The sequence below is a fragment of the Moschus berezovskii genome, chromosome 15 (assembly GCF_049115385.1).
Source record: "Moschus berezovskii isolate FMDL1 chromosome 15, NW_MosBer_1.0, whole genome shotgun sequence".
NCBI lineage: Eukaryota > Metazoa > Chordata > Mammalia > Artiodactyla > Moschidae > Moschus > Moschus berezovskii.
This window is the reverse complement of record NC_142474.1, coordinates 26,969,805-26,988,512: the sequence shown is the minus strand read 5'-3', so window position 1 is coordinate 26,988,512 and position 18,708 is coordinate 26,969,805. Positions and strand designations below refer to the sequence as shown.

At 47.1% G+C, this 18,708-nt stretch overlaps 1 protein-coding gene across 1 annotated transcript; it reads right to left on the bottom strand.

Annotated features, from left to right (window-relative positions):
* NELFCD (negative elongation factor complex member C/D) lies at window positions 1-10,497 on the bottom strand. The gene is made up of 15 exons (XM_055434059.2): window positions 10,385-10,497; window positions 7,475-7,587; window positions 7,143-7,252; window positions 5,656-5,765; window positions 5,167-5,274; window positions 4,529-4,681; window positions 4,191-4,321; window positions 3,402-3,567; window positions 2,980-3,114; window positions 2,432-2,571; window positions 1,638-1,752; window positions 1,222-1,317; window positions 1,008-1,148; window positions 619-748; window positions 1-530 (listed from the first exon to the last, which is right to left on the bottom strand). The coding sequence occupies exons 1-15, from the start codon at window positions 10,469-10,471 to the stop codon at window positions 496-498; spliced, it is 1,770 nt and encodes a 589-aa protein (XP_055290034.1). The 5' UTR covers window positions 10,472-10,497; the 3' UTR covers window positions 1-495.
* Between the last annotated feature and the right edge of the window lie 8,211 nt (window positions 10,498-18,708).

Sequence of the window (18,708 nt, the reverse complement as noted above, 5' to 3'; positions counted from 1 at the left end):
TGAATCTGAATGCTTTATTTACACATAACAATGACGTGACACTGGGATCCACACCTTCCCACCACAGAAAAGCTTTCATATGTTCTTGGAGAATAAAAGTAATTACAATAATATGAACTAACCAATCAGATCTTGTGCAAAAACAAGAGTCAACTTTGAAACCAGTTCATCTGAGTGTCTCAGTCTCTGAATTCTACCACCCCAGGGCTGACAATTGGCTACATCCTAAGGGGTCTTGGCAGCCCAGTCCACTACCAGGAGAAGTGACACTGTAGACGGATCCAGGGGGCAGTCCTGGACTTATAAGGAGAGGGCCCATTCCCAAGTTCTCCACTCACACTGCTAACATTTTCCTTTACACAGAAGTCCTTCACTTCCTCCGATCAGAGCCCATCTCCAAGATGCTGTCGGGGCCTCTTCAACAACGGCTTCTGCAAAGGGTTATTCCACAGGGGTCTCCCGGAAGGGCCGGCTCCAAGCTGGGGATGCTCTGAGTCAGTTCACCAGGATGAAGTTAGACTTGCAATGAGCTGTAACAACAGAAGGGACCTGGGTTAGAAACAGGAGGGAAACGATGACATCAAAACTGCAGCCCAGAGATGCTCATGCCAGCCTTACCTATGAACTCCGTCACGGGGTCATGTTCACCTTCAGTTTTAATGGTGCCAGCAATGCTATCGTTTTCCAGAATGGGGAGGAAAAGCTGCACAAAGTCAGAGGTGTAGGGGGGCGCGATGACATCCAGCACCTGTGGGGAGCACAGCCTGTGAGCTGGTCAGATGGCAGCAGTGTGGAGGGACCCCCACCCCGTCCCCACTTCCACTCTCTTCTTCCTGGAGACCATCCCAAACTCCAACATAAAGACGGGCAGGGGTCATAAAGGTATAACAGCTCCTGCGGATAGGAGGTGCCTGATAGGCCAGTATCCAAATCACTGTCATCACCATGACTATTGCTGGGTGCAAGGTGACAACATCAAGCCCAGAGGGCGCTGCCAGGGCACTGACCTCGGTCACAAAGTGGCGAATGAGAGAGATGTCAGTATCCAGCTTCTCCAGACACTTGCGGATGTAACTGACGACGGGGAGCACATAGCCCCGGCTCAGCAAGTGCACCATCCTGTCCAGGAGGGTCTTCTTCAACTCGAGCTGCGGGTGTGGGGTCACAAGTTTGAGAAGGGCCATCTCCCTGCTGCCCAGCTCACCCCAGGCCACCACTCACCTGCTCCATCACATCCAGCTGCGAGTGCTCTGTCTCAAAGAGCTTCACCAGCAGCTGCAGGACCTGGGGGTGCAGGAGCTGATGGCAGGTGCTGATCTACAGAGGCCAAAGGAAGTCACCCTGAGCCACATGGCTGTGGCTCTGGGCTCCCCATAGGCCTCAGGGAAGCGCCACCAAACATGGCTCGTGGCGGAAGACAGTGGTTTCTGGGGCCAATCAACTTCTGTCCCATTCCTCATCCTCTCAGGAACACTTGATAGAAACTGAGAAGTCTACAGAGTCAACGAAACTAGTTCCTTAAAAGGAAACTCCTCATTTGAAGTAGAAATAACTAGCTTTGCAAAGCCTGTCTTCTGAAGGCACGGGACGTGTGGGAGGCGAGGACGGAGCTGCTTCAAGAGCCTCGCAGCCCCTACCTCATCCAGCAGCGCCAGGTGCACCGGGGTGTGGTCAGTCTGCAGCTGGAAGTACCTCGGCTCCGACACAGTCCAGTCCACCCACTTCAGCACCCCCATGGCCACCACTGGGAACCTACGGTAAACAAGGCGGAATGCAAACCCCAAAACCAAACAACTCAGTCCAGCCTAGCACGTCACTCTTCGATGTGCTCTGCCAGAGACACCATACGTGCAAACAGTCTGATGAGAGCGACACCCTCTCAGACTCGGGCACCAGAACCCAAAACCCACGCTCCACTGACTTGAGACCAACTTCGCTGGTTTAGAAGAAGAAAGCCATTAATGCAGCACTCTGAGAGCTTGGTGGACTGAGTTGAAGCAAGCCCTTAGTCTCCAGTACAAATTAACAGAGGAAAATTCACATGCCTAAGAGGACAGTTGTGTGTAAGCTTTCCTAGTGAGCGTTTACTTATAGAACTGGCATCACACACATCTATCCAGGCAAAACTCGCATCTATCCAAGCGAAACTCTCTTGGTCTAACTTTTACTCTGAATAGACCCTCTTCTTCAAATCAATTTTTGTAATTCTGGTTGGTCTTCCTTCTTCTTAGTCTAATTTGTGAACAGATTTCTGGCAGGTAAATATCTGAAAATTACTCATGCTGCTAAAACAAAGTTCTCTCTATATATTTACAAAAGAGAAAACAAATAAGTACCTCTGAATCTTTTGCGATATATTTTGAGCCGTCAATATGATAATTCAACCCAGCTCCTCCCCAGAGAATTACACCTAGAACCTTCATCTGCTCACCGGATGCACTGATAGAGGGTGCTCAGCTCAGCCACGAGCTCCGACGCCCCCTTGTTCTCATTGCAACACAGGTTGTGAACAGTCTCAACAGCCTTTGACGTGGACTTCAGCTCGTCTTTATTGATGCTGACACGCTTGTTCTGAAAACACAGCAAGCTGGTGAATCCTGATGGCATCCGTGTCCTTGAAGTCGGGGTAACCCAGCCTCTGCCCTTCCCTCTGCAAACCACTGTCTCTGAAGTCACATGTTCCTGTCGCACAGCAAACACACACTGCAGACCAGGGGGACCTGTGTCTGTCAGTGCCTTAGGGAATCAGTTTTGTTTCTTTAGTCACACTTCAGATTACAGTTTGAATTAGTATCATAGATGCGATGCACATTTCCTTAAGACATTTAACACTTTGGCTATTTTATGCAAAAAAACCAGAAAAGACATTTCAGAGACTAGTTGGGCCTGTGACTCTCTACATCCAAAATTCACACAGAACACCAAACAGAGGAGGTTCACATCACCCCAAAGCCCGTGCGCTCTCAGCACAGATACCACCTTCTTCCAGGTCTCCACCACGCTCGCTGCATATGCCAAGATGTGGATATACTTGTGCTTGTGGTCCTGGTTGATCCTGGCCCCAGGTTTAAAGAGTGACTGCATGAACAGGTCCAGGAAGGCGGGTACCCGGATCTGAAAAGAAAAATAACTCAGTGAAAACGAAAGCAGAACGAGATGGGAGGTGAGTCCACACACGCCTACGCAGGAGTGCCAGCTCGGGTCCTTCGCTGAGTGCTCCAGGGTGCTTGAGGGCCAAGGACGTGAAAAGAAAGGCCCAGGGAGAGGACAGGAAAATTTCAACAGGCGTGTGTACTCCCTAACTTGAGAGAACTAAGAGGAGCACCAACGTTCCAAAAGAATATACTTCCAGTTAGCATTGAGGGCGTCCCACCTTATGGTTAAAATGAAAGGCCACTCACGAGTTCAACAGGGGGCGGGTCCATGCTCGTAAACATCTTGAACAGGACTGTGATGTCGGCAGGGTTCAGGGCTCCCTTGGACAGCATGGCCCCAAGGGCCTGGCACGCCCGGGGGTAGGAGGCAGCTGTGCCCAGTGCCAGTGTGATTTGACTGGCGTCGTGGCCTCTTGATGAAACAATATCACAGATCCCGTCATCGATAAGGTGGCTCCCTGCCCAGCCCTCTCCTGCCTGCTCTCCCTCCCGCCTTTCACATTTATGCTTTGAATTGTTAAGAGTCTCTTTGTTTTTTCATATTTTTCTCATCCACTGGTAATTTTTTACCTACTGACACATGAAAACATTTGGAGCTAACTGGGGAAGAAAGATCCAGTGCAGCTTACGGGGTTCCTAAAAGGAACCAAGCACTTTTCAGTATATTAAGACTCCATGAGTAGAAAATAAAGCTAATTAGTAAAAATAAACTTTTATTAGCTAATAAAGCTAATAATTCTGTTCTGTAAAAGATGGACCACAATCTAACAATTGGACTACTGAAGAAAAGACTACTGTCACTTGCTACTGATGAATCCCAATATATTGGGAATAAATAAATTAATAAATACAGTGAATTAAACTGTAAGCAAATCCTTTACAAAATACTCATCAAAGCAAAACTTTAGAACACAAGTTCTCTTTCCCAGCTCTACGGGTAAGAGGAATTATATCAAAACAGGAGGACCTAGGGTCTTCAGTTGTGGACACAGGGCAATGGTGTGGGAGTGAGAGAGCAGAGATAGCGCCTCTCACCTCTCCTGGGCGAAGCGCTGAACCTCCTGTGCAATCCTGCGCACAGCCGAGCCCCCCTGCTCCTCCTGGGCCAGCACAGACATCAGGGCCTGTGCAAACAGGTACGTGTGCTCCCCATGGCACACCATCTTCTGCAGAATGGAGAGAAGAGCGTGTTTGGGCTTTGTGACTACAGCAACAGCAAAGGCAGATGGGAGTCAGACGACAACATTTCTGCACCTTCTGGGGAGGTGATCTCTGACCCAGACATTCCCAGAGTAAAAGGCATTTTGCTTTTGAAAACACATGACCCCAAATGGCCACCTTCTAATCTAAGCCATATAAAGTAAAGAACTTACTGCAAACTCAGGGAGATTTTTTTCAAGGTTTTCTTCTCCTCCATCCAAAATTGTAGCTAGAGAAGTACGGAGCACTCTAGAAAACACCTCCAGCTGCTGGCAGGCTGTGGACACACTGGTGATCTCCCCTTGGTATCCTGCGTCAGAAATAAGCTACAACACAGAAAGAAGAAGCCAAACACATGAGCCATGGTCACAGGTCCACAGGAAGGTGGCCGACGGCAGGGTCTGGGGTGAGGAGGGACATGCACTGGTTTTGGGTCTCAAACTTTTACTCAGGTGCCCACTTCACCACTAACTAGGCTGGTGACCCCAGCCAACTCCCCACCCACAACCCATGACGCTTAATCTGTGAGACGGAGGAGACTGACCAGACACTCGAAAAGGCTCCTCTCAGAACACACTGGGCTCTGTAACACGTTACTGCCAAACCCTAAAACACAGTCCACGTCGACCCCAAAACATACACATTCTGTGCTTTTCTTTCTCAACATTTAACAAGACTTTAAAGTGAAACGATGAAGACCTTTACCAAAAAAGCACATAGGATCTTTTCAGAGGGAACAGACCACCAACCAACCAACTCAAAGTAACCCTCATTCATAAGTACTTTTCTCTGACTCCAGGATCCTTCCTACCTTAACAGTGAAGTTAAGCATCAAACAGTCTGGGTGGGCTTCAGCCAGCTTGTAAAAAAGGTCTCTCCAGGTGGTGTGTGCAATCATTTGTTCAAGCCAAGCAGGGGTCTGACAACAAACAAACAAACAGCAAGGTAAGAGGCCTGGGTCTAGCTTAAGAGAAGATTACATTATGCCAACAATCACAGAAGAGCCCCTGGCTTCAGCTGCGGTGTCCTGTGCAGGAGGAAGCATGCCCAGGGCTGGTGAGGTCATACGGGGCCAAGTGGTGGGGCCAGGAGGATGCCCTCCCACCCCCACCCCAATTTTTAGAAGCTCCAGCCTCTCCCACCCCAAGCAAGGGCATTTAGAAGGCGATTCAGAACTTGGGTCTCCCAACCTGACTTCAGCCCCCAACTCTTTCATGACTTAGCATGCCAGGCGCCAGTGTACATGTGGAATCAGCAACGTGCTCTAGGAGCTGGGGGAGAGGGAGGGGAAGTTCCTCACCTCTCCTTCTTCAGTAAAGATAGAGTCTGCTTTGCGGGGGTCGAAATGTTTGATCAGTAAACTCTTCAGGTGATTTTCCACGGTTTCCTGAACCTGCACTGGCTCAACACCTGGAAGAGAAGGAAAGCAACGAGATGGAAAATGGCTACTTCTCAGTTCGTGTTACTTCAGAGAAAGAAGATCAAAAGTCCATGTGCAAATCATGTATTACAAAACTGCTTCTAACCACTTAGGATTTGGAGTTTCTTATTAAAATTAATATTACACATATTTAACATATTGGTAAGACCCCAAAAGGAGACCAGGGTGAAACAGACACGGATGCTTCTTTACGTGTAAAGCACGGTGACATCTTCTGAGGCTTGCACGGAACAAGGACAGACTGCCAAAACAGACAGGGAGGATGACAGAAGAACAGCCCCCACAGCAGAACAGATCGCTGCTGGCCAAGAGGCACTCCTGTGTGGTCACCATGACAGCAGCAAGTTGACGTGCTTCTGGGCAGCACTTACCCCACCATGTCATCCCTACTCAAAGGAGCTGATTTCCAGTAAGGCCCTACATTGATGGTATTAGCTAAAAGCCATAATCATACCTGGTCCTCAATTATCTATCATCCACTGCTCGCTATAACAGACTTCTTAAAAATGACACACCAAACATACACCCTCCAATTCTACAACATGGCAGGAAACAGCTCAATGAGAATTACATTTGCAAGCTCTCTGTAAACCTCAATTACTGAATCAAGCAGATGAAAATGGGTAAGAAGTTCAAGTCTTACTGAGAGAAGTCTTTACTTATTTAAATTTATTTATTTGTTGCACCGAGTCTTAGTTGTAGTACACGACATCTTTCGTTGAGGCATGTGGGATCTAATTCCTGGACCAAGGATTGAACCCAGGTCCTCTGCACTGGGAGCACGGAATCTTAGCCACTGGACCACCAGGGAAGTCCCTCTTACTTATAGAAGTCTTAAAACCAGAAAAATAAAGAAAAGCTTTCCAATTTATCAGCATTATAATGATCCATATTTGCAGCAACATGGATGGACCTAGAGACTGTCTACTGAGCGAATTAAGTCAGAGAAAGACAAATATCATATGATATAGCTTATATGGGGAATCTAAAAATAAATGATACAAATGAACTTATTTACACAGCAGACTTGAGAGAATGAGAAGGGTGGGAGAAGGGACAGTTAGGGAGTTTGGGATCAACATGTACACACTGCTATATTTAAAATGGATAACCAACAAGGACCTACTGTACAGCACAGGGAACTCTGCTCTGTTATGTAACAACATAAATGGGAAAAAATTTGAAAAAGAAAAGATACATGTATAGGTATAACTGAATCTGCTGTACACCTAAAAACAACAGAACACTGTTAATCAACTATACTCCAACATAAAGTTTAAAAAAAACGATCCAATTGGAAAGATGGGGGTGGGGAACAGGCAGGCCCTAGGCCCCCCACAAAGCACCTGTCTGGATGAGCCACTCGGCCAGCAGGTTGACGGTCTGCGCCACAGCCGTGTAGTTCTCCGACAAGAGCTGGATAACATTTTCTGGAGATCCTCCTGCCTGAAAATACCTAGAAAAGTGACAGACAAGCTGTGGCACTCGAATGGACGCAGAGGGCATGGGGACGGACTGCCACAGGGGGAGGGAGCAGGAAGACGGGTTGTTCATGCTTTTGAAGTGGAGACCCCTGGAAGCCTTACACTCATGCATCATGTCCTTCTGACTTTACATGTCATCTCTGGGTCTATTATGCAGCTTTCTCCTCCCAATGCAGCCAGACTTTCTCACGTACCTCTTCAGAGTGTTAAAGATGGAGGGCTCCATTATATAATCCCGGGTAGAAAATTTATGTAGGCACTCCTGCTGGACCTCGGCGTCATCTTCTCCCTCTCCATAGTCATCCTCCTGTGGTTGGCAGAAAGAGCCAGGTTATTTTTTCATTACCACAAACCCTGAAATTTTACCTTAAGCCCATGTAACACTGTCCACGTTAAGCATTCCACATTTATCATTTCATTTCACTTTCAAGTAACAAGTGACCAAGAGAACGGAACTGAGAATCATACCAGGTGGGCCTGCAGCATGCGTAACGTGTATAGTGGTCACAGAAGTTACTGCATCTCACAGAGGACACCTCACCCAGTACCTGTTTCTCTTTTCCCGAACAAAGGTAAGAGCAGTGCCCTTGCCCACTGGGCTGCTGTGAGATCCCACGAGCTGCTTTCTGGAAAAGCCATGCCTAGTACCTGACATTCAGTAAGAGTTCAGCATATTTCAGCTACAATTAATGTCTTCACTATTACTCTTTCTTATGTGCCACGGAAAGCTTCCCAACAAAGACTGATGAAGCGGTTCTTGAAGACACAAGCCATCCATTTGCTGTTTGGACTCTAGTCCCCATTCTGCACAGAAGTTACCTTAGGCAAGTCACTGAATCTAAGGGCAAAGCAGGCTGAGGATGTGGAGGCGATGGACTCAATGACCCCAAGGTCTGTCCAGCTTTAACACTGTTATACCAACAAGCAGATGCTCTTTGAACATTCACTCGGTACCGAGCACTGTACTTGTCACTAGGAAAATTAATAAAATGAAAGGACAATGGACAGTTTGTTTCTGCTGAAGGAGTTTACAAACTAGTAGGAGAGACCAACCTCAGTGCAACTGACCCTTACGCACTGCAGTAAGAGATGGGCCAGGGATCAGCAAACTGGCTGACTTTCTTTCCCTCCTCCACAAAGTCATGGTTAGACTGAACGTGAAGTGAACATCTAGTCCACCCCTCCATTGTAGGAGCCTAGCAGGGCCAAATCAGGATCGTGCTTCAAGTTCCCCAAAAGTGAGCCTCCCCAGCCCGTCTGTGGGGTCTAGGCTTGACTCTGCTATTCAAAACAGCATAAGTCCTCAGTTTATAAAATGAGGGCACTGACTGGACAGCCCTCAGACATGCCCCAGGTGTATCACTATGACTGGAAGGCTTAATGTGACAAATACTAGGGCATTTTGAACAAGATGCTTGAACCACCAACCCACCACTGAACTAACTGATGCCCTACGTGTCTTCCTTCTGGATCACCTCAGTGGTCCAGCATCTGCGAGAGTGGTGATGGAGACAAAGGATGTAGGTGGGATCCCCTTCCTTCATGTATTACTTTCTTGACTGTGGGCAGGACCAGGTCCTCCTGTCTCATTTTCTTCATTTACAAAATCAGAAGAGTAATACCCAACTCAGTGTCTTGTCCGTGGAATGAGATAATGCATGAAAGCATCTGACCAGCCCAGATTTTCGGTTAGCTAAATCTGACTCTATCCTTCCACTCTAAGCCTCCAACACCATGGAATCAGCCAACACTCGAATCTTGGAGTGTTACTCCCTGCTCCAACTCTTGAACAAGTCACGCTTTTCAGCAGCTCACAAAGGCCCTTTAGAACCCACTACTTCCACCAGACAACTAAGCACACAGGCCTGCTTTCAGATCCTGGAAAACAGTGCCCACCTTTGCACCCCTGCACCCTGGCTTCGATGTCTTCTTTTGCCCCAAATGCCTCCTTCAAGGAAGAACATGCCACTGCAGGCTTTTTTCCTTCAAAATGTAACTTCGATTGTCCCACACACACCTAACCTTGACTCCTGTTCAAAGGTAAGTTCCACCCTAGAAACTAACACAACGCTGTAAAAAAAACTAGACCCCCTGCATTAAGTCACTTCAGTTGTGTCTGACTCTTTGTGACCCCATGGACCGTAGCCCCCAGGCTCCTCTGTCCATGGGATTGCCCAAGCAAAAATACTGGAATGGGTAGCCATACCCTCCTCCAGGGGATCTTCTAGACCCAGGGATTCAATCTGCATTTCCTGCATTGCAGGCAGATTCTTTACCGCTGACCCACCATGGAAGCAACTATACTCCAATAAAGATTAAATAAACAGATAAATAAAAGGCAGGTTCCTCGCCTCCTGCCCTCTAAACCAACTGCTTTCCAGTCCCCAGGGGAGGAGCCTGAGAAGCTGGGATTCAAACATCACTTCGGGAGGGTCTTCGGATCAGAATCAGGTTGGGGTCCCCTGGCCGAGCAAAAGCGCCCAGTTCCGGACCTGCAACCCTGACATCAGAAGAGAAGCTTGTGACCGCCCCCTCACCATCCACAGCAAACTTTTGAAGGTCAAGATGGACAATCCTTTTGTCCTTACTTAGGCCAAGGACTGACTGAATCAGCCATAGCGCCAAGAGTGTGGTTTACAAACAGTAAAGCACGTGTGAGAAAGTCCAAAGTTGCACTTTTCCCCGCTCCTGATGCTGAGTTGGGTTTTGTGTTTTTTTTTAAGTATGACAACTTTTTAAACTGTCTGAGTCCCATCCTCCACTTTGGAGCTGGTATCCGCCCCGCCCGGGGGGCTATGAATTCCCAGGACCCGCCTCCGAGGCCGCCCCACGGTGGTCGGAGGGTCAGCTCGGGTGACGGCTGGGGCGCGGCGCCCGTGCCTGTGTCTGCGGGGACCGGGTCTTCGCTCCGCGCCCCCGCCCCCAAGAGGCCGGGCGGTGGGTCCCCGCGGCGGCAACAAGAGGGGCAGGCTCGAGGCAGGGGCTAAGCGCGCGGCGGGAGGGGGCGGGGCGGGCTGTGCTTGGAACACGCGGTGGGGGCAGGGGCGGCCAGCCGGCTTCGGGGACCAACATTCCTCGTCGGGGGCGCCCGGTGCCCCCCTCACCTGGCCGCCTTCCGCCTCTTCGCCCCACTCGGCCGCGTTCCCGAAGTAGTCCTCGTCCATGATGGCGTCCGGCGCGGCCCCCGCCATCCTCTCTCGCGAGCGCGCGAGGGGAAACTGAGCATGCGCACGGTGGACCGGCGAGCGCACGCGCGGCCCCGAGGCCCCGCCCCCTGCGGACGCGCGCCTCGTCCCCTGGCGGGAAGCGCAGGGTCCGGGGGGGAGGCGGGGCCAGGTGGAGGGGCGTGGTCGGAGCGATGGGGCGGGGCGCAGAGGGCGTCCTATACGCTGCAGAGGGAACCGCTGGAGTTGAACCCCCAAGGCAATCTGGCTGGGCCCCAGGGATGTTGGCTCCAGATAGGTAGAAGTTTCAAACTAGACTCATACAGGGCCTGGTTTCTGGCCCCGTGTCTTTCTCACAGGACTTTTGGTCCTCTGAGCATCACTTTCCTCACGTGACCCCTGGGCTTAAGAGAAGGGCAGTCTTATCAGGCAACAACGGTTTATGATATCGCTTATATGTGTATCTAAAATAATGATACAAATGGACTTAATTACAAAGCAGAAATACACTCACAGACATAAAAAACAAACATGGGGAAAGGGAGGGAACGAATTAGGAGTTTGGGATTAACATATACACATTCAGTTCAGTGGCTCAGTCGTGTCCGACTCTTCGACTGCAAGAGTATAGTCCAATGGACAGCAGCACACCAGGCCTCCCTGTCCATCACCAACTCCTGGAGTTTACCCAAACTCATCTCCGTTGAGTCGGTGATGCCATCCAACCATCTCATCCTGTCATCCCCTTCCCCTCCCACCTTCAATCTTTCCCAGTATCAGGGTCTTTTCCAATGAGTCAGCTCTCCGCATCAGGTGGCCAAAATATTGGAGTTTCAACTTCAACATAAGTCCTTCCAATGAATATTCAGGACTGATCTCCTTTAGGATGGACTGGCAGGACCTCCTTGCAGTCCAAGGGACTCTCAAGAGTCTTCTCCAACACCACAGTTCAAAAGCATCAATTCTTTGGCGCTCAGCTTTCTTTATAGTCCAACTCTCACATCCATACATGACCACTGGAAAAACCATAGCCTTGACTAGATGGACCTTTGTTGGCAAAGTAATGTCTCTGCTTTTTAATATGCTGTCTAGGTTGGTCATAGATTTTCTTTCAAGAAAAAAGTGTCTTTTAATTTCATGGCTACAGTCACCATCTGCAGTGATTTTAGAGCCCCCCAAAATAAAGTCTGTCATTGTTTCCATTGTTTCACCATCTATTTGCCATGAAGTGATGGGACCAGATGCCATGATCCTAGTTTTCTGAATGTTGAGCTTTAAGCCAACTTTTTCACTCTCCTCTTTCACTTTCATCAAGAGGCTCTTTAGTTCTTCTTCACTTTCTGCCATAAGGGTGGTGTCATCTGCATATCTGAGGTTATTGATGTTTCTTCCGGTAATCTTGATTCCAGCTTGTGCTTCATCCAGCCCGGCGTTCCTCATGATGTACTCTGCATATAGTTAAATAATCAGGGTGACAATATACAGCCTTGACATACTCCTTTTCCTATTTGGAACCAGTCTGTTGTTCCATGTCCAGTTCTAACTGTTGCTTCCTGACCTGCATACAGGTTTCTCAAGAGGCAGGTCAGGTGGTCTGGTATTCCCATCTCTTGAAGAATTTTCCACAATTTGTTGTGACCCATACAGTCAAAGTCTTTGGCATAGGAAATAAAGCAGAAATAGATGTCTTTCTGGAACTCTCTTGCTTTTTCCATGATCCAGCAGATGTTGGCAATTTGATCTCTGGTTCCTCTGCTTTTTCTAAAACCAGCTTGAACATCTGGAAGTTCACGGTTCACATATTGTTGAAGCCTGGCTTGGAGAATTTTGAGCATTACTTTTCTAGTGTGTGAGATGAGTGCAATTGTGCAGTGGTTTGAACACTCTTTGGTATTGCCTTTCTTTGGGATTGGAATGAAAATTGATCTTTTCCAGTCCTGTAGCCACTGCTGAGTCTTCCAAATTTGCTGGCATATTGAGTGCAGCACTTTCACAGGATCATCTTTCAGGATTTGGAATAACTCAACTGGAATTCCATCACCTCCACTAGCTTTGTTCGTAGTGATGCTTCCTAAGGCCCACTTGACTTCACATTGCAGTATGTCTGGCTCGAGGTGAGTCATCACACCATCGTGATTATCTGGGTCGTGAAGATCTTTTTTGTACAGTTCTTCTGTGTATTCTTGCCACCTCTTCTTAATATCTTCTGCTTCTGTTAGGTCCATACCATTTCTGTCCTTTATTGAGCCCATCTTTGCATGAAATGTTCCCTTGGTATCTAATTTTCTTGAAGAGATCTCTAGTCTTTTCCATTCTATTGTTTTCCTCTATTTCTTTGCACTGATCACTGAGGAAGGCTTTCTTATCTCTCCTTGCTATTCTTTGGAACTCTGCATTCAAATTACACATTCAGTTCAGTTCAGTTCAGTCGCTCAGTCGTGTCCGACTCTCCGTGACCCCATGAATCACAGCACGCCAGGCCTCCCTGTCCATCACCAACTCCCGGAGTACACTCAAACTCATCTCCACAGAGTCGGTGATGCCATCCAGCCATCTCATTCTCCGTCGTCCCCTTCTCCTCCCGCCCCCAACCTTTCCCAGCATCAGAGTCTTTTCCAGTGAGTCAACTCGTCGCATGAGGTGGCCAAAGTATTGCAGTTTCAGCTTTAGCATCAGTCCCTCCAATGAACATCCAGGATTGATCTCCTTTAGAATGGACTGGTTGGATCTCCTTGCAGTATAAGGGACTCTCAAGAGTCTTCTCCAACACCACAGTTCAAAAGCATCGATTCTTCGGCGATCAGCCTTCTTCACAGTCCAACTCTCACATCCATACATGACCACGGGAAAAACCATTGCCTTGACTAGATGGACCTTGGTTGGCAAAGTAATGTCTCTGCTTTTTAATATACTATCAAGGTTGGTCATAACTTTCCTTCCAAGGAGCAAGCGTCTTTTAATTTCATGGCTGCAATCAGCATCTGCAGTGATTTTGGAGCCCAAAAAAACAAAGTCTGACACTGTTTCCACTGTTTTTCCATCTATTTCCCATGAAGTGATGGGACCAGATGCCATGATCTTTGTTTTCTGAATGTTGAGCTTCAAGCCAACCTTTTCACTCTCCTCTTTCACTTTCATCAAGAGGCTTTTGAGTTCCTCTTCACTTTCTGCCATAAGGGTAGTGTCATCTGCATATCTGAGGTTATTGATATTTCTCCCAGCAATCTTGATTCCAGCTTGTGCTTCTTCCAGCCCAGCGCTCCTCATGATGTACTCTGCATATAAGTTAAATAAGCAAGGTGACAATACACAACCTTGACGTACACCTTTTCCTATTTGGAGCCAGTCTGTTGTTCCATGTCCAGTTCTAACAGTTGCTTCCTGACCTGCATACAGGTTTCTCAAGAGGCAGGTCAGGTGGTCTGGGGTTCCCATCTCTTTCAGAATGTTCCACAGTTTATTGTGATCCACACAGTCAGAGGCTTTGGCATAGTCAATGAAGCAGAAATAGATGTTTTTCTGAAACTCTCTTGCTTTCTCCATGATCCAGCGGATGTTGGCAATTTGATCTCTGGTGCCTCTGCCTTTTCTAAAACCTGCTTGAACATCTGGGAGTTCACGGTTTACATACTGCTGAAGCCTGGCTTGGAGAATTTTGAGCATGACTTTACTAGCATGTGAGATGAGTGCAATTGTCCGGTAGTTTGAGCATTCTTTGGCATTGCCTTTCTTTGGGATTGGAATGAAGACTGACCTCTTCCAGTCCTGTGGCCACTGCTGAGTTTTCCAAATCTGCTGGCATATTGAGTGCAGCACTTTCACAGCATCATCTTTCAAGACTTGAAATAGCTCAACTGGAATTCCATCACCTCCACTAGCTTTGTTCGTAGTGATGCTTTCTAAGGCCCACTTGACCTCACATTCCAAGATGTCTGGCTCTAGGTCAGTGATCACATTATCATGACTATCTTGGTCATGAAGATCTTTTTTGTACAGTTCTTCTGTGTATTCCTGCCACCTCTTCTTAATATCTTCTGCTTCTGTTAGGTCCATACCATTTCTGTCCTTTATCGAGCCCATCTTTGCATGAAATGTTCCCTTGGAATCTCTCATTTTCTTGAAGAGGTCTCTTGTTTTTCCTATTCTGTTGTTTTCCTCTATTTCTTTGCATTGATCACTGAGGAAGGCTTTCTTATCTCTTCTTGCTATTCTTTGGAACTCTGCATTCAGATGCTTATATCTTTCCTTTTCTCCTTTGCTTTTCACCTCTCTTCTTTTCACAGCTATTTGTAAGGCCTCCTCAGACAGCCATTTCTCTCTTTTGCATTTCTTTTCCATGGGGATGGTCTTGGTCCCTGTCTCCTGTACAATGTCATGAACCTCCGTCCAGAGTTCATCAGGCACTCTATCAACCAGATCTAGTCCCTTAAATCTATTTCTCACTTCCACTGTATAATCATAAGGGATTTGATTGAGGTCATATCTGAATGGTCTAGTGGTTTTCCCTACTTTCTTCAATTTAAGTCTGAACTTCGCAATAAGGAGTTCATGATCTGAGCCACAGTCAGCTCCTGGTCTTGTTTTCGCTAACTGTATACAGCTTCTCCATCTTTGGTTGCGCCAATATGAAGCTCCAATACTTTGGCCACCTGATGCAAAGAACTGACTCATTAGAAAAGACTCTGATGCTGGGAAAGATTGAGGGCAAAAGGAGAAGCGGGTGACAGAGGATGAGATGTTGGATGGCATCACTGACTTGATGGACATGAGTTTGAGCAAGCCCCAGGAGTTGGTGATGGACTGGGAAGCCTGGCATGCTGCAGTCCATGAGGTCACAAAGAGTTGGACATGACTTAGTGACTGAACAACGACAACAATATATAAAATAGATAAACGACAAGTACCTACTATATAGCACAGGGTTAAGTTCTGAGGATGCAGCAGCTTTGGGAATGGCCAAGGAGCCAGTCCAGGAAGATGCTGCTGAGACCTGCAGCCTTGTGCCAGGCATGGAGCACCACAGAGGTAGGGAGTCCAGGGCTTGGGCAGGTTTTGCAGGGGACCCTCACAAGTCCAATACTGAGTTCAGATTGGGTCGTGCTGATTGGAGATGCAGTTGGAACACTCATGCCTGGATGTCTTGCAGGCATCCAGGGCTGGGAGTATGCAGTTCTTGATTCAGTGACTCGGCTCCAGCTTCTATTCACAAGATTAAAGCATATCAAGTTAACGAGTGTCCCTGTGGTTGGCTTGTTCCAGGGATTATTTTCATTTGCTTTCTCAAAATGTCACAAAGAATAGATGACTGTTAAACTCCCACTACTTCTCCTCTTGTATTTTTTTTTAATAGTACCTGAGTTGAAAGCAAGCAAATTAATGTATGTATAACTAATTGCTTCTATGGAATCAGGGATTATTTAACTTACCTCTCTCAACCAAAAGGTTACTTACTATTAAGCAGATTAACAAACAACCCCTAATGAAAGTATTACATTCAGTCTATAAGTAGTGATGATTTAGAAAAATTGAGTCTGTAGGTCTTACCTCCTAAGATATTGTTGACCAGTTGTTTTTGAAAAGCCTCGTCTAAAATGTCCAAATTAGCTTACGTTACTGAAAATAAGGGCTCTGAAGTCTTTTAAGAGATTTTACTCTTTCAGAAAAATTCTTGTGGAGAATTTCCTTAGAAATGAGAATGTGGTTTCACTTAATGTATTAAAGAAGTATTTACTGAGTGCCTACTCAGTGTCATGGACTGTGATGTAGCTCTAAATTGTGGAAACAGTTTATCTAACGCTAATGGTGGAAAAGAGAAAAGAAATGTCATTTCTGATGATAGAAGAAGTGTGGAGAGGAGAAGGCTTGACCTCAGAGAGGTCAAGGGAAGCCTTTCTAGGGCAATGATGTTTAATCTGAGACTTCAGACTTGAACCTGGAGGACAAAGAGAATAGGGCACAGTAGAGAAAATACAAGATGACAGTAAAAAAAAAAAAGATCGAAGAGCAGAAATGAAATGGAAAGAGAGAAAGAGAGAGAAATACTGAGAGATACTGAGATCTAGGCAGGAGCCAGATGACCTAAAAATTTACAAGTGGTTTGGCCTTTATCCCAGGGTCATGGTAGCCATCAAAAGTGTCTAAACACAGGAGTGGCATGATCAAAGGTAGGGTCTTCAGAAGGTTCTTCTGGCCCCATAGAGAAAGGGCTTAAACGGAGCAAAGTAGAGACTGGGTACCAGTTAGGATGTTGTGGATGAAATGTCCAGGTGAGGCTTGATGGTAACTGAGAGTGAGGCGGGCATGGGGATGAAGTGAGTACACTTGGGAGAGGCTTAGGAAGCTGAACAGGTAGAGAGTGAATGGTCTTATCCAGTGAGTGTATATAAACACCCCAATATTTAAATTCTTCATCTTCTAGTCATGCTTCAGCCCACTCCTCTGTCTTCTCTTTTTTTACTGTGAGTTTTTAAATTGATTAATTAATCTGGCCATGTCAGTTCTTAGATGGGGTGTGCTAGATCTTCCTTGTGACACGCAGGAGTTTTTGTTGCAGTGCACAGTCTCTAATTGTGATGCACAGGCCTAGTTGAGCCACACAACTAGGCCTGTGGGATCTTAGTTCTCCAACTGGGATCAAACTCTCGTCCCCTGAATTGCGAGGCAGGTTCTTAACCACTGGACCACCAGGGAAGTCCCCTCTCTGTCTTCCGGTCTTCTTCATACCACTGAACTACACCTGCCAGTGGCCACCCTTCTCTCCCACCCAAAGAACACTTCTGCGACTTCATTTGTTTGATCTGTTGACAATAATTGGCACGGGCAGCTCTGACCTTGAAATGCTGTCCTTCCTCGGCTCTGGCGGCCCCTCACTTTCCTGGTTTTCCTCCTCCTCCTCAGCTGCTCTGTCTCAGACTTCCTCCCCTGTGGTCCCTCTACTAGTTCTCTAGGCACCATGGAGCCTCAGGACCCAGGCCTGGACTCTTTCCTTCCCCATTTTCCCCAAGGGGATCTTTTCCACCCCCCAGTCTTTGAAGCCATCTGTGCTGGGAACTCTCACATTTGTACCTGCAGCCCTTGTGTCTTCTCTCACCTCCAGACTCATGTATCTGCCCACCCAACTGCCCCCTGACTTCACCATTAGGCTTCCCCATGGGTACCTCTGCATCTCCATGAGCACCCCAAACCTGGTGCTTTCACCTTCATCCCTTCTCAAGAAAGGGGGCCACCAGCTCCAGCTACCAACCCCAAACACCTACAAGTCATCCTTAACTTCTTTCCCCTCCCCCATCCAATCCAAAGGCAAATCCTCCATCAGTCCCACTTTATTACTTTTTATTTACTTGTTTATTTATGTTTGGCTGTGCTGGGTCTTTGTTGCTGTGAGGGCTTTCTTTGGTTTCAGCAAGCAGGGACTACTCTTCATTGCGATGTATGGGCTGCTTCTTGAGGTGGGTTCTCTTGTTGTAGAGCATGGGCTCTAGACAAGTGGGCTTCAATAGTGGTAGCACATAGGCTCAGTAGTTGTGGAGCAGGGGCTTAGCTGCTCTGCAGCACGTGGGATCTCGCCAGACCAGGGATCAAACCCGTCTCCCCTGCATTGGCAGGAGGATTCTTCACCACTGCACCACCAGGGAAAGTCCCTCATTCCCGCTTTAAAAATACACTTCACATCTCTCACTTCTGCCCATCTCCACTGCCACCCACTGTCCAGGTTTCCACTCTCACCTAGATACTACAGGAGCCACACTTTAGTCTATTCTCCAAACATCCACAGTGTTTCTTCTTTTTAACTTTGCTGAATCACTTTGCCATAAAGAAAAGAATCCAAAGATTGCAAAACGTTCATTTTTTCTTATAATTTGTGCCCTATGATGCAACTAAAATGAGCAAATACTTACTGAACTTCTAGATGCAAGGTTACACACCACAGAGGAAGCAAGGTGACAAAGGTAACTATGACGCATGTCATCAAGAAGCTGAAAATCTACTAAGGAGAGAGATTATTTAAATATGAAGATGAAACTGACATTTTCTGTGACAGAAGTGCTGATAAAGTTTTCTTGAAATTCAAAACAGGAAGATTTTATTTATTTTTTTCTATGTTCACATTTCCTTTTCTATTAAATTTTCTTTTCCTTTTGTATTGGAGTATAGTTGATTTAGGGCTTCCCTGATGACTCAGACAGTAAAGAATCCACCTGCAATGCAGGAGACCTGGGTTCAATCCTTGGGTCAGGAAGATCCTCTGGAGGAGGAAATGGCAA

What these genes read in the sequence shown, in the direction of transcription:
- NELFCD (XM_055434059.2), bottom strand. Translation starts at nt 10,471, where the DNA reads ATGGCGGGGGCCGCGCCGGACGCCATCATGGACGAGGACTACTTCGGG. An exon ending in ACCTGGCGCTGCTGGATGAG is followed by an intron (nt 1,318 to 1,637) that starts GTAGGGGCTGCG and finishes TGGCCTCTGTAG; the next exon opens with ATCAGCACCTGCCATCAGCT. An exon ending in CCCCGTGACGGAGTTCATAG is followed by an intron (nt 531 to 618) that starts GTAAGGCTGGCA and finishes CTGTTGTTACAG; the next exon opens with CTCATTGCAAGTCTAACTTC.